This window comes from Theobroma umbraticum, unplaced genomic scaffold (genome assembly GCF_002168275.2).
Source record: "Theobroma umbraticum cultivar Fairchild unplaced genomic scaffold, ASM216827v3 scaffold_95.0, whole genome shotgun sequence".
NCBI lineage: Eukaryota > Viridiplantae > Streptophyta > Magnoliopsida > Malvales > Malvaceae > Theobroma > Theobroma umbraticum.
In genome coordinates this window covers 10,959,103-10,974,512 of record NW_018397257.1, presented here as the reverse complement: position 1 = coordinate 10,974,512, position 15,410 = coordinate 10,959,103, and the positions used below count along the sequence as shown (strand labels likewise).

At 33.4% G+C, this 15,410-nt stretch overlaps 1 protein-coding gene across 1 annotated transcript; it reads right to left on the bottom strand.

Moving 5' to 3' along the window:
* Window positions 1–7,880: 7,880 nt before the first annotated feature.
* Window positions 7,881–12,079, bottom strand: DRB2 (dsRNA-binding protein 2). Its single transcript, XM_021423523.2, is given in 4 exon segments — window positions 7,881–8,339; window positions 8,342–9,169; window positions 9,726–9,945; window positions 11,409–12,079. Coding segments are annotated over 4 exon segments (1,326 nt in total). The 5' UTR covers window positions 11,655–12,079; the 3' UTR covers window positions 7,881–8,307.
* Window positions 12,080–15,410: the final 3,331 nt, after the last annotated feature.

Genomic DNA, 15,410 nt, shown 5'->3' with positions numbered 1-15,410 from the left:
CTACCATGATCTTAAACTTTTTAACTTCGGGCTTTCTTCCCCTCTCAGTTCCTTAGGAGGACCCTTCACCAGAGAGAGTTAGAAGAAGAGGGGCAAGGTTTCTAGAAACCTGGGTCGAAAACTTTAGTAGAATGAGTGATCAGTCAAACACAGTGGCATGACTCCAGCCTTCTTTTTTGGCTTTTAAACTTAGGTTCTGGAGAGCTCTCTGTCCAACTATAATAAATTCCCATTCAAAGTTTAAGTCCCCCTACTCCCCTACCTGTAATTTTCAATTGGTGATGATTGTTGTTTTCTTTTCAGTTAGACTGATATATTTCCTTTCTTTTTTGACTTATTATTTATTTATTCAATGTTTCATATGATTAGAAATTAATGAAAAAATATAATAAATTTATTTTTCTACAACACGTATATATATTTAAAAAATAATCATAAAAATCGTGTTTACCTCTACTTTGTCGCATAATAATGGACTATATTTGAAATACATATCTCTCCTATCAATTTCAAATTCTCGAAGACAATCATTATTAATTTAATATAAATTATGGGTTATAGATTAATTGATTAATTAAATTCATAGCAATGGATCTTTAACAAATCAAATTTTAAGAAAATAAATTATAATTATTTATATTTTCATGAAAATAAATAAATAAATCAAAAATATGGAATCGTACTTTCCAAATGAAATAACACTTGTTTTACTAGTGCTTAAAAGAGAAGCCACTTGCACTTTAACTTGGAGTGGGTAAAAGGAAGTAAAACAATAGTCGTATATTAAAAAAAAAAATCATAGTGTTTTCCATTTATTATAAGATAAGAAAACATATATATATATATATATATAGTCAAAGTACTGTCCAATTACAGGACAAATTTTGAGATTTGAGGGTTAAAAAGGAAAGGCGTCAATGTTAATAATCAACCCTTTTTTCATTTCCTTTTCATTTTTTTATTGTTTTCTCTTTATCGAATTTTTTATTTATAAAAAATTATTTAATTTAAAATAAAAATAAAAAATAAATTAAATGTAATAAAAAAAACAAGATTTTGTTTAGAGGTTAGGTCAAAAAAGATTTGAGAGTTAAAAAGAAATGAGAAAATGCTAATAATCAACTTTTTTATTATTATTTTTACTTATTTTTTAATTTATATAAATTTATTTAACTCAAAAAAATATATAAATGATTAATTGCACGAGATGAAAGAATATCCAAATCTTCTTAAGACACCATGTCAAAAAAATAGTTAAAAAAATCTGATTACACGACAAATTTCCAGATTTAAGGGTTAAAAAGGAAGGGGATGATGCTACTAATCAACCCTTTTTTTTTTCCCCTTTTCCTTTACCATTTTATTTAATTCAATAAGCCAAAAGACAAGAATATTCTTCAATTTAAAAAAAAAAAGCAGGGGGAGAAAAACGAAATATAAAATATATATATATATATATATAAAATAATTGATTGAGTGGCAGTCTCGAGATTGTACTAGTGGAACAAGGACAATTTGTCTTAAAATAAAAATCCCAAAAAATTAAAAAAACTAAAAAAGAGGGACCATTTGCCTTTATATAATATGTTTCTTAATTCCAGACCAACAATTATATAAAGTGGAAATACTATTTTTCTCCTTTTTCTTTTCTTTTCTTTTTTATTTTTACATTTTTAGAATTTTTGTTACGATAACAACATTAGCTTTGGTCGGTCTTATTTTTGTATTACAACAATACATTCTTTGTATGGAGACATTCGGGCAACCTTAAATTCTTCTTTTTTTTTTCACCATTCCTTTAGTAAACAAGACACTTCTACTTCCACTAGTATAATTCTTCTTTTATTCCATTATCGAACACGAAAAAGTACTCGAAAATGGGTATTAACTTCACTTACGAGTATCTCAAATTTATCAAATAAATTTAATTTTTTATTAATAAAAAATATAAGAAATAAATATTTACGAAATACGAATAGAATAATAACAAAAAATGCCCTTTTTGGTCATAATTTATATATTGAAAAAACTCTTTATTTTTAAATTGATTGGTTTAATTGTTCTGTGAATAAACATAAATAAATAAAATTTTTTGATGATTTTAAATTAAAATAATTAAATTTAATTAAAACTGTTTAATGAGATGGGCATTTTTTTTTCATCTGCTTTTTGGCATGCGAGAAAAGTAACATCACGTGCTACCCACAAATCCCCCACATGCTGTCAAAAATATCATAATATTATTATTAATTAAGTATTATTGTTTCTTCATGGGAAATTATACTCAATTTGACTAGATTAATTATTACTATGTGGTTTTTTTTTTTCTATGCATTTTAACAATTAATAAAGAGGCAAAAAGCCAAAGGAGCTTAAAATTGTATCACAAGCAACAAAGGGGGGGAAGATAGTATAAAACTATCGTATTCAAGTGAGGTTGAAATTACTCTTTTTGATACAATGATTGTGTGTAGTAACATTTTTAGAATAAAATATTAAAATATTGTGTGGTTTTTCTATACTTGATTTCAAATTAAGTCTGGTGTATGAATTGATCTTTGATTTGTCAATAAATTTTATGATTTGGTTCATTTCTTGATGCAACTGGTTAGAAACCCAAATACCCAAGCTTCGCAAAATCTTGTAATTGAGAAATAAAGTTAATTTAAATACATTGTTCTCGAATAATTATTACTAGATATATGATATAAAATTATAAAAAAAAATCAAACTCCGAATATTAAATGAGAATAGAAGATTTTCTTTCTTAAATTAACGCAGGCAAAAATTTATTAAGGTCTCAAAGCTGCTCCGTGATCGTACCGTCGAAGAAATTAGATCAGACTTTGTGTCCTTAACACATGGTTCAGTAAAGACATGGGAGTCCATCCAATGAATTATACCATAAACATGCAATGCAACGAAGTCTACTTGATTCTTTCGAGCAGCCAGAAGGGGGAAAAAATAAAGAAGGTGAAAGTCTTTACCTCTTTCTCTCCTGCCAAATAACAGGATCGATATTGGCACATAGACAAGTAGTTCATACATGAATCGAGATATTTTAGTCGATTTTTGACTTTCAAATGTGAAGATTAGAATTTGATGATAGTGTGCAGTGTTAGTACAAAAAAATTAGAGTGTTTTTTTCTTTTATAATTTCATGGTTTCTTTACAAGGTATAAACTGGAAGTGACCGCAGACATGATTGAAAACAAATCTTTGTTTGGATCTGATAATGGAAAGCTTTTGGATTCAACCCCAACCCAAGAGCACCCCACACTCTTATTGTCAAAAGAGAAAAGATTTTTCCAATCTGCCCTCGATGACTTTGCCTCCCCTCGCCTCTCCTCTGTCTCTCTCTGGGTGTTGTTGCGGCCCATGAACAAAGGGCATGAAGCATGCCTATGCGTTTAAACCATGTGGACAAATTACAGATATTATTGCAGGAAAAACAAAAAGCAAGCGATTTTGACTTTGAAAAAATGCTGAAGAGAGAAAAAAAGAAAAGAAAAGCTAAGCCCTTTCATTGCTCCATCCATGGTGCTGTCGGTATGATTATGTTATGTGTTTATCACATCTCAGACACAAAACCCTTTCCCTCCCTCTCCCTTTCAACCACATCACATTACATATTGTAATTGTAAAGATGAAGCTGGTCCATGGGTATATTCTTGATGTTTTATGTCAAAGACTCAAAGAGGTCGGTACTATCTTTTCATAAAGTTAAACCAGTTAAAGCGTGCAGCGCCTACGTTTATCCGTTACTCTACTTACTTTGAAACGTTTAACGTGATGCTTACACCAAATATTTTCGGTGTTTTTGTAATCATCCATGCTTCCTCAGACACATGGCTTCTGTTTTTCCTTCTAGTTTTGGTGATGATCATGATGCAATATAAACCCGTAATAATTCTCCCTTAGTTGTTTTGCAATGGAAAACATAACCTTCACGATTCAACATCATCTAAGACTTTGGGCTGGTAGGAAATCTAGCCAAATGTGGTACATGTTGTGATAGTAGAAAGAGAAGAAGGAGTAGAAGAAGAAAGGGTATGCATGATATATATATATTTATATATAAATTTCCCTTTCCTGCAGAATGTGTAGTACAATCAATGGTATATGATGAGCAACAACAAAGTCAAATGGGTATGTGTTTTCTTTTGTAAACTTTAGGTGATGATGGGATTAACATTCTTCCACTTTGTCCCCCTCTTCCTATATATATTTTTATTTATTTATTTTATATCTTGCTTTATTGGTGATGTTGTGTTCTTCTTGGCTATGGGTGGAGGGTTCCTATCTTCTTTTGCCATGAGCCATTGCTTTTATCATAGGAAAGGAATAATGCCAGTGCTTCCTTAACCCCTTTTGGGCCCCATTTTAGTCCAATCATGTGGGCCCATCCTGTCTGGCCCGGCTCCATACCCCCACCCCACCGCAAACACAAAAAAAAAAAAAAACCCATTCCCATGTTTGCGTAAATCAATAGAATGCTGACGTGGCTTTGCTTTGAAAGGTTGGTGTCGTTGAAGTGGAGACTTGGTCCCACCCAAGCTCATCCACTTTGTCACCTGTCTTTCTCTCTCTCTCTCTCTGCCTCGCCTTTGCTTGTTTGCCAAACTTACTAGTGAATTTTGTACTACTCTTTCTTTCCTTTTTCCTTTGCTCTTAAAACATCATTTCCTCTCTCTCTCTCTCTCTCCCACCCTCTGTTGTTTTCACCATAAAGTTTTAACCCACAAATGGATGGAGACTGGGCATTGGTTGTGTTCTTTTGGGGTGCTTAGGGTAAGGGTGTTGCTCAAGCAAGACATAGTCAATGGAGGAGGAGGTGGGGGTCATCCCCCTCCCTACATTTTTGCCTATGGAGGGTAAAACAAAAACACTTGTACTCAAACACTATAATATGACAAACCCACTTTTTTTTCCATAGTGATACAAGCTTTTTTTTTTCTTTAATTTATTAACCACTTGATGTAAAAAAGTACCATTCGCTTGAGCTTTCACTATAGTTATTTTATCCAAATCAACCCCATCATCACTTATGGTCCTAGGCTTCATTTTTTGATTTATTCACTTTCATGTTTCTCTTTTTATATTTCAAATACAAATCAACACGAAAGAATATTTTGATCCTGATTTGGATAACACAACAATAATTTATATTTTGTTACGTGGTAACGCAATATAAAAATTTCAACCGACGGATTATTATATCGTATATGTAAATTCTTTCTTTGAAAGTCAATGAACAATTCAGTTATAGTTCAAAGATTATAACTTTTTGCAATTATTGTAAGTAGGATGGATAAGAATAAAAGATAAAAAATTGAATAAATTTCAGATAAAAAATAATAATAAACAAACAAAAAGAGTAAAGGGTCACTGTCAAAAGATGCATGGAGATAAATGTTGGTATTTTTTAACATGAAATTATGAAGAAAAGTTCGGGAAGTGGAGGACCCCCAAATCCAACATTAAATATTGGTGTACCCCTTAAGGCATAGGGTGGCCAAAGGTGCAGTTGAATTTTTGGACCATTCCAAATTAAATTTGTTGTCACATAAATGTAGAGTCTGGCTCAATATTTTTTTCTCATATGATTTCTTGTCCTCTCCCCCATTTTCCATGAAACAAAAAGCCTTTTTTAAGATGGATATCTAATTCACTACATTAATAGAAACAAATGGAAAATGAGATATTACGGGTTAATTAATGCGTACGCTACCTACATTGATAACTTGGAATTATATCTACTTTGAAATTGATTAATTGACACCATACATTAATGCTGTAAGGAGTTGGCTGGCTATCAATGGGAAAGAAAGCATTGGAAAATTTATTGAAAGACAGAAGAATGGGATCAAAGGCACTAAATGAAGAAAAAATGACAATATACACAAGCAAAGCCATCAGCCATGGTCAATGATTTCCTTCAATCTCTCCTGGTTGGTTTCTCTATTTGTAGAAAGGAGGACTTCTGGTTCATAATTAGATTTCAATCTTCATTCTTTGTTGACGTCTTGCATTTCAGTCAAAAACTTGTATAAAACGTTTTGGATGAATTGAAGCAGAGGAGATAGAAGCCACACCAATATTGTGTTAGTCCAAAGCCCACCTACCAAACAGACAGTGACAACTAAAGGGTCTTCGAGTTTAGACTAGATCACTAATGGTTCAAATGGGTAGTTAAGCAAACCCTTTCTTTAAGATTATCAAAGCTTATGATAATGCATTATCAAATTTTACAGCCACCATCTGTGAGGTTATCTAATTTTGCTACCAAGTGGAAAACCTGAGTAGCTACTGTAGAATAATGAGTACATGGGGGAGAAAAGAGACTTCAAAAATGGGTTTTGATTGGACTTGCAAAAGGTTGGATTCAATATGGGCTTGCGGCATATCTTGTATTGAAGTAGGATGATGAGAACAGAAATTAAAAGGTCTAGATTATGCAAATGTTCAATTCATTAAACACTGCCCAAAATTAGAAAGTTGGGTTTTTTGGTATTAGATTTTTTACAAGAGGATAGCCTAAAGGTTTCAGTTGAGATCATGTAGCTTGTAGCCTTAAAAAGCCACTCTCACTCGTCAGCTGTGACCACCATGGATAACAAGTGTGAGTTTGTTTGTTTGGAAGATTTCAGAAAAACTCCAGCCTTTTTGGTTAAAAAAATGTTTTTTCAGGCAGTAATGGTTGGAGAGGCTTGGCCCATGATGTTTCTAGTAAGAGAGAGATCAAAAGGAGTCTGGTTTAGTGCAGAAAATCAAGCTACCCCACTTCCTTTATGTTTTACAGTTTTCACTGGAATTGATTAATTACCTACTAATGGGGGATAGTGGGTTCACATCCCCACCTCCATTGCCCCTTGTCTAAATTCACACTCTAGCTATTTAAAAAGTACTAGTATTGTTTTTATTCATGACCTGATGCTGAAATAAGCATTACTTCACAGCAAAATTTGCCTTGTGTTTTTCTGTTACAAAATTATCAGTGAATCAGATAGGATAATATAAGTTCTTTAGGAAATAGGATATGGTTGTTAACTTCTTATGGTTTTGTTGTTTTGTTATTATTTGATTCTCAATGAGAAAGGAGCAGGGCAAAAGGCAAAGCCCTGTTACAAACTGTTAATCAGCCCTAGTTTGGCTTTATGCCCTGTCCTGCTCTTTAGCATAAAGCAAACAAATAGGCCTCAAAAGAGCCAATCTCATCTGTTTTGTATCTGCCAGTTAGGTCCTACTTGGCTAGTCTCAGTGACAAAGACATTGCATTTCGGTGAGTAGAGATCTTTGGGTCCTATTTCTCAACAGTGAGACCTTATATTAACAAAACACAAAGAAGCCTGTTTTATTTTCTGGCTTACATACTAGTAGCTAGTAAGCTAGAGGCTGTTCCTGTCAGATGACTGAAAAACAACCCAAAATATTGTTTTGGTTTTGCATTCAGAAATGTGTAATGCTGTCAATCTCAGCCAGGAGGACAGTGGTAGAGGTGGAGCCTGATATGCATTGCTTTAACAAAGCCAAGAAACCCTTTTGAACTGATTGATTTAAGGTATAGGGGCCACTTTTGGTCAATTTTCTGGGAATTAAGGAAATTCTAGGTCCCATTGGGATCATGTCATCTACAGTTTTTTGCAAACTCAGGCAGAAATCAGTGCAGAAAAGCTCCTCAATCTCCATCATATACAATGTGAAAAGAATATCAATGAAATGTCTTCACAATTTCTAAGATACCTTAAAATAGTTTAATGTTTCATCTATGGAAAAGAATTTCCTGATTTGATCTAATTCAAGGACAGGTATTTGCATGACTTTTTCTTAAAGATAATTTATCAGTTAGGTTAGACAGCATTTCTTTCAGTACAACAGTGAAAACATTGAAGGGCAATCTCATCATAGAATCATATTATAAGGAGCATGGCGCAGGAAGAGGAGTAATTCCCCCAAATTGGCAAGCACAACATCAGTCATCACTCATCGGGGATTCTTCATTTCTTTGCCAAGTTTGAGCAGGGGAAGCTACCCTCCAAGGGGTAATAAAAATAAACTAAATAACAATTGCCCTTGCAACATCACTCTAGACATAGTATAACTTTTAATTGCAATGATATGGGACTGCTGATACTAACTTAACCTGCAGAAACTGTAGCTTCTAAGGAAACAAAAAGGATGGTAAACCAAAAAAAGAAGAAAAGAAAACAGAAAGGATAAAGATAAAAACACTCATATGATGAGATGACAAAAAGTAACAAAACAAACTTGATACCAACACAAAACCACAGGTCTTGTCCTATTGCCTCAAATGCTCTCCTTAACTACCATCAGATTTTGAGTTGTTCTATGCTCTGTACTGTCTCAATTTCTCGCAGGTTCTTTGCTATTGTGCTTGCAGCTTGCTCTACTTGAGCAGGTGATTTGTTGGGCAAGGCAGAAGCAATAACAGTTGGAACATCTTCATTTCTAACAGATGGAATATCTTCCTTTTGTACTGGTGGAGCAGCAAATACTGAAACCACTTGCCTAATAGTGACAGGTGGAGCAATACGTACTGGAGGAGCTCGCAGCACTTGAGTGGGGAGTGTAGATGGTGATTGCTGAGGGGGAACGGCAGATTGTGGTGGCTGAGCAGGAAGAACAGATTGTGCTGGCTGCGTAGGAACTGCAGATGCTGGTGGCTGAGAGGATACTGCAGATGGTGCTGGACGTGGAGGTGCAGCGAAAACAGGCACTGCAGTTCTTATCGTCACTGGCGGAGCAATGCCATGGCATGGTGTCCTAAACTGTCGGATCGGAACATAAGGAGCTGCTCCAGCTGCAGGGAATTTCTGTGGCCGAGTCCCACGGCTTTCAGGTATAGATGCTTGCAACTGTGGCAGTATGTGCTTGTCATTTGCTGTTGCTGACATAGATCTGCTTCGAGGAACTACCTTCGGGCAGATTAAAGGAAGGATTTTTGAGGTAGTAGCAGGAGGCTGTGGACTTGTTGGTCTTGGATTCTGAATAGGAAACTTCTTTGCAAATGGTATTGGGGCACTGGAGGAGTTTGCCATGGCCATCTTTTCCTTTATTCGGTAATTTAATAACGCCCGAGCTATCGTGATCTGTTCAAGCTCATCATTGTTCTCTGGCTCTGAAGAAGAACTTGCAGTTTCTTTTGCCACTGGAAAGAAAAGATGTTATTCAGTTTAGGCAGAAAGATTCTAATCTAGACAAGAAGTTTCAGGAAAGTTGCTACGTCAAAGCAGTTTGCTTGAGACTAAAATTAGACACGTCTGACAGAATTTATTAACTCTCCAGCATTTAATCTTTTATCTCTTCAGAAAAATGAAGATATGAACATTTTCAGAGAGGGATATATTGGTAATATATTAGATAATGTGAACAACCTGCTACACAGTGGAGGGGGGAATTAAAAATGAGTTATACAGAAGAAGCTTTAGACAAAGGAAAACCAAATCTGTTCAGTGTCAAAATCACGGTTTGGTCCTAATGTTCCTTGGCATTTATACTATTAAGTTTGTAAATAATACAAAGCACTGCAAAGATGGGCATGCATTCCATCTTTACGTAGTGTCATTCTTCTTAACAGACACAGAATCCTTTGCTCAGCTCAAAACATGAGGAAATTGAGAATTCCTCTAATAGCACAAGAAACTGCACTTTACATTTTACCATTCCAACAATTTATCCACAAGAAAACTGAAACATGGACTCACATTGTTTTAGAGATGTCCAAGCTGCCATGGCCGCATTCTTTTCTGCTTGCTTCTTGTTCTTAGCAGGTTCCCCTGTGAATGTGATTCCAGCCAATTCAACTGTTCCTGTAAAAACAGGCAGGTGTCCAAGGCCTGATCTAAATGTAGTATACTGCGGCAATGGTGCTCCAACTCTTTGTGCAATTTCCTGTAAGAGGTTTTTATAAACCCCTGTCTCATCCTAACATAACGAAGCCTGATCAGTATCAACCCAACTAGAAAGGACATATCCAAAAAATTTCAGATATAAATACATCAAATTCATCCGGAATCTATCATTCTTTCAAATTCGAAAGTAAATTATAAAGCAGGTATTACATCACTGAACTGGTTGAGAATGATAACAGGCTTCTTTTCATGATAAGGTGCACAAGTTTTGTCCACAGATTAGACAGCACGAAATGTGAAAGATGAACACAGCTCCTAGGGAAACAATAAGGCAACCAATTAAGTTTGCAACTACTTGTATCAGGATGTGGAAATTGAAGAGTATAAGAGTTGCAACCATAACTAAGATGAATTTAAGAAATGCAAAATCAACCTAACAAGTCCCCAACATGATCTAAAAGGTAGCAGCTAAGAAACATAAGTATCTCAACCACTATCCTGACTATTGAATGAGATAATTTATCCAAAATGTGTTTCATAAATGTATTTCTCCGTAATCAGACAGAAATTTAAGCCCTGATTTTAATTGGCATGCTTGTATTTACATACTTTTCAGTCTGCCAAGCACGCCGTATATGAATCCTTGTACAAATACAATTCATATTATTAATGCACCTCAAGAAGGCTGAGAACTTTGAAATCTACATTTGCGCATTTACGCCTATACATAATCTCTTAAATGTAACATCTTCAGTTATTGGCAGATTCAAACTACTCATTTTCTAAAGCAAAAGAACTGTTTCTATCAGTTGACAAGCAAATAACTTTCTCGAAACGAAAACTTGACAACCCCAAATCCCAACCCGACCCGAAAGACCACATTTTACCAGAGAAGAGAATTAATTTTTCTGGGTTACACCGACAAATGCTCATACACCTACTTGAATTAATTAAAGTCCGCAAGAAATTATGAAACCCAAATTAATTTTTATTAAAAAAAAATTTTTTTTTGAAAGAAAAACTAAGTTTCGCCTTGTCTTCCGGGTTCTTCCTCAGACGGTCAACTGAGACGGCCTGAAAGGAAACATTTTTATGACCGAAATGCCCTTGATTAAGCCATTAATTGCACCAACAAAACCCAGATTATCAAAGTACAGCTGTGTCCCAAAATAAAAATTAAATATCATAGATATAATGTCACTAGCACGTTTCTCTCACACGGAAACTTCCCCAGTTCCCATTGTTATTTTCACTTAGAAATTAATTAAAATTTCGCTTTCGTCACCTCAAAAAGTCAAGAAAATCCTACTGCCTTGTGCTAATTGGTTAACCACCCAAGGGCATTCAAGTCATTTCGACTCCCCCACCACCCAATGTTTCACCTCAAGCGAATCTCCGGCGATCAAGGCCACTGCACAAGGTTAACTCCGATAACCAACCCACGGCTCAGCTTAGCAAAAAAATCTTTAAAAACCCAAATTTGAGCCTAAACTAAGAGGTGTACGTGAGCGAAAACTTAAGGAAAAAAAAACTTACTAGGATTCTGGCGGCAAGAGAGTGAGAAGGTCCACGATTAGAGAGGGACTGAAGGGCGACTTCGGCGGCGGAGTGTTCAGCTTGACGGAGCGTAGAACAGTAGTGAGGACTCTCAAAGGTTTCCCCGTTGAAGTTAACGGTGGCTTTGAACCTCGGCGCGTGGTCTGGACCTTCCCTAATGCACGTGTAGGAAGGAAGATTAAAGCAGCTCCTCTGCGCCAGCTCTTGTAGCTGGTTCTTGTACATTTCTCCCCCTCTCTTTCTCTCCCCAAAACCAAAAAACAAAAAAAAAAAAAACCCTTTTCACTCCTTTTTAAGTATACGTCTTTTCCTCCCTAATCTCTGTCTCAACAACTTATCTGGGTTTCCTTTCTCTGGTGTTGAAACAGGAGAAGAAAATGGGATCAGACCCAGATCGGGTCGGGTTGAGATAGGAAATGGGCCGATGAAGATAAAGGTTTTTAGGGTTTTTGCATTGCAGAAAACAAACAAATAAAAAGGAAAAAAAGAACAACCAGAAAGATGAAGAGAAAAAACCCAAATAAAAACAAGGAAAAAGTGAAGTTTTTTTTGTGAAGTGGGAAGGGAAAGAGATAGAGAGAGAGAGGGAGACGGAGAGGGAGAGGGAGAGGCTTTGCCTTTTAGGGAGAGTGTATTTTAATGGTGGAATTTATTATATATTGCATTTTATCCCTGGGAGTCAACTGAACGTTAGGCTGCATGGATGTGATCTTTTTCCCCTCTTAGATTTTATACTCATTTTCTTTTCCCAGTTTTTATTAATTTAATTACCACTTAATTAATTTATTTAACCACTGATTTTGTTTGTACTTTTTTTTTATAATTTATAAAATTATATATTAAACTCAAATCAAAATTATTAATATTTATAAAAATTTATATTTTGATATCTACAAAATTTCATAATAATAATCTTTTTAACCGTCTATAAACTCGTAATATTTAAAACAACCCCCCACAAATAAAAAGTAACTGACACAAAATTCAAATCTTTTGTTTTTTTTCGATATCGTTCGAGCGTATGTTTCAAAATAACGTAACTAGGTATTTATAGTTCTCGAATTTGTTGATTTTATATATTAACAATGTATTGAATATAAACTTTAAGCTCGTATATAACGGATGTTTTGAAAAATCGAGAGGAGAAGTACATGTAAAATAAGGGGGAAGGGAAAGTAATACAAAGTACTAAATTTTCTAAAAGATTCCAAGGTGTGATGACTTTGAATGTGTGAAAATCACATCTCAAAATAAAGATGATTCAATTCAAACTAGTATTGAGGCTATTTAAACCCTGCCATGCTAGGTCTGGCTAGACAGTCCAAAGGCCAATTAATCACAGTAGGGACCTTATTGCTATTAGAAATTAATGAGTAATTTGAAGAAAAATAATCAAAATAAAGATAAATGAAAAATGGGGTTTCCACCACAAATAGAAAAGAAAAAAAAAAGGCATTCATTTAATGTGTAGTTATGATTATTGATATTTGTAAATTTATAGGAAAATTGTGGCTGTTTTTCTAAGTGAGGAGAATGGGGGGGTTTGAATGAGAAATGGGTTTGAGGGACAAATTGTTGGTGGGTACTTAATTATGTCATAATTCATTAATGGTGCCATAAAGTGGCCCATCAATTGTGTTTAATGAGTAAGAATTCTTTTTTTATTGTTAAAAAAAAGGTCAAATTATTAAGCATGAGATTGCCTATACTTGTAAAAGATCCTATCATAAAGTAGTCATTGAAATTTTAAGGTTAAGTGCAACCTAGGTTAAACTTTTGAAAAAATTAAATAGTAACCTAAATTTTTTATGCAATAATCACTTTTAAATATTTATTTTTGTATTTTTTCCATTCGTTTTTCTTTATTCATATTTTTGATAATTTTTTTCAAATATAATTGTTTTATTTTTTTGATTTTTTATAAAATATAAAAAACCCGAACCCGAAGGAGTAATAATCTTTGATAATAGTTGAGATATCTCAATAATAGATCAAATAATATTCTCTGCCCTTTAAAAAACATATTCAACATTGAATAAAAGAAAAATTACAAGTGGAGAATAGTAGTGGACTTTGAAAGTTGCATTGTCAAACTACTATCATTTTCCTTTTTGTACTTTGCAATTGGTACACTCCTCATACAACTTCTTGTCAATTTAGCAATGGGTTTTTTGACTTCATGGCTTTGAGACACTTGAAAATTGAGAATGGCTCACACATATTTTTCATTTAAAATAATATAAATGTCAAAAACGAATACAATTCTCTTTTATTGTGTAATTTAAAGTTTTTAATTAAAAATAAATATTTTTAATAATCATTAAAAGTACCAAAAATTTAAATTATCTCATAATAATAGTCTAAATTATGAGTCAATCACGTGACATTAAATGATCCGTCACGTGCCCCTCCCAATGAACCAAACTATAATTGGGGGAAATTTTCTTTTCCCCATCAATATGAAATGCGGTGGCCTCCACACCTTAGTCGCAACCTCCTTTTATAAATGATGATGCCCCTGAGTCAGAGGACCCTAGGATCTCCGATATCGAGGATGTGAAATTACGGATTTACCCTCTCATATTCTCCAAGATGCAACAAGATAGGGTATGATTCTACGAGGGAGTTTATGGTCATTCAGTCAAATATAATAAGGTACTAAGACTTCATTATCATGGACAAGGTGAGTGGGGAACAAACTTTAATAGTAATGATAATCTCCGAAATTGATGAAGTTTGACTAATTTGAAATTACGAAAATGCCACTTCTTAGCTTTAAGGAGGGTATTTGATTTTGTTTATTTATTTATTTATTTTTGATATATCATTCATGTATAATACATATATTATCATTTAATCACAGAAATATCACTTCATAGACATGTAAAAGTAAATTTTTCAAAATTAATATTTAATTTCAAGAATTTTTTATTTTTAAATTTATTTAATCCAAATTGAATATAAACCTCTTAGTTTTTTTTTTTTTCAATAGCTTTTGACGAAATCTAAAGATGGAAAAACAAATGAAGAACGGCGAAAAAGTCCTTGGGGCTCAATTAATTTTTGCATTAAATGAAAAACCAAACACGGTCTTCTATTCAAAGCAGAGTTCAGATGGTCTTCTACGTTTTCTCTTTAGTCGGAGAATTTATTATTATTTTTTTTGTGGGTGTGATTTAATGTAATTAAATCGTTTGTTTACTTCTATGATTTTGATTATATTATCAAAAAAATATAGTTTAAAATTTTAATTTCTTTTTTGATTTGTTTCTGCTAATTACTTAAAAAATAAAATATGTATCAGGTCATTATAGAATATGTTAGTGAGTAATTATTTTCTTATATAGTTTGTGATTATGATAGAGAATTTATTTATTATTTGAAATTTCTTATATTGATATAATAATTTGATGTATATAGAAAAAGATTCTTGAACGAATAATTGTTTAATTACATATATAAAAAATATATATATTTTGTAGTATTGATAATTAAAAAATTTTACAACGCTTCCGACCTATAAATACCCGTAGAGAAAATTTGTAATGTATTATTTTCTTCACCTAAAATCAAAGTAATTTTTGTTGTAATTGAGGTAATTTAAAATTATACGTTATATATTAATTATTTCACAACAAAGCATTATATTATATTATATTAGTAAGTATATCAGCCAATCAAAACACGAAAGAAATAGAAGAAGTGCATTTTAAGGAGGCAAAAGGTGAAGTATGAGAATGTCATGTCCAAAGGAATTCTCTACAAAATGAAACAAAAAGGCCAAAACCAAACCTAATAAATGCAAAAGGCGTGGGAATTATTTTCCTTTATATATAAACAGAGAGAGGATTCTGTATTCTAAGAATTGCAGGCAGTGGGTGGCATTTAGTTTTACTGAACTTCAATAAATTCACTTCACAGAATGACCATTGCCTCATTGAAAATGCCTTGGTTTTATCTCCTTACCCACTGCTCTCTGAC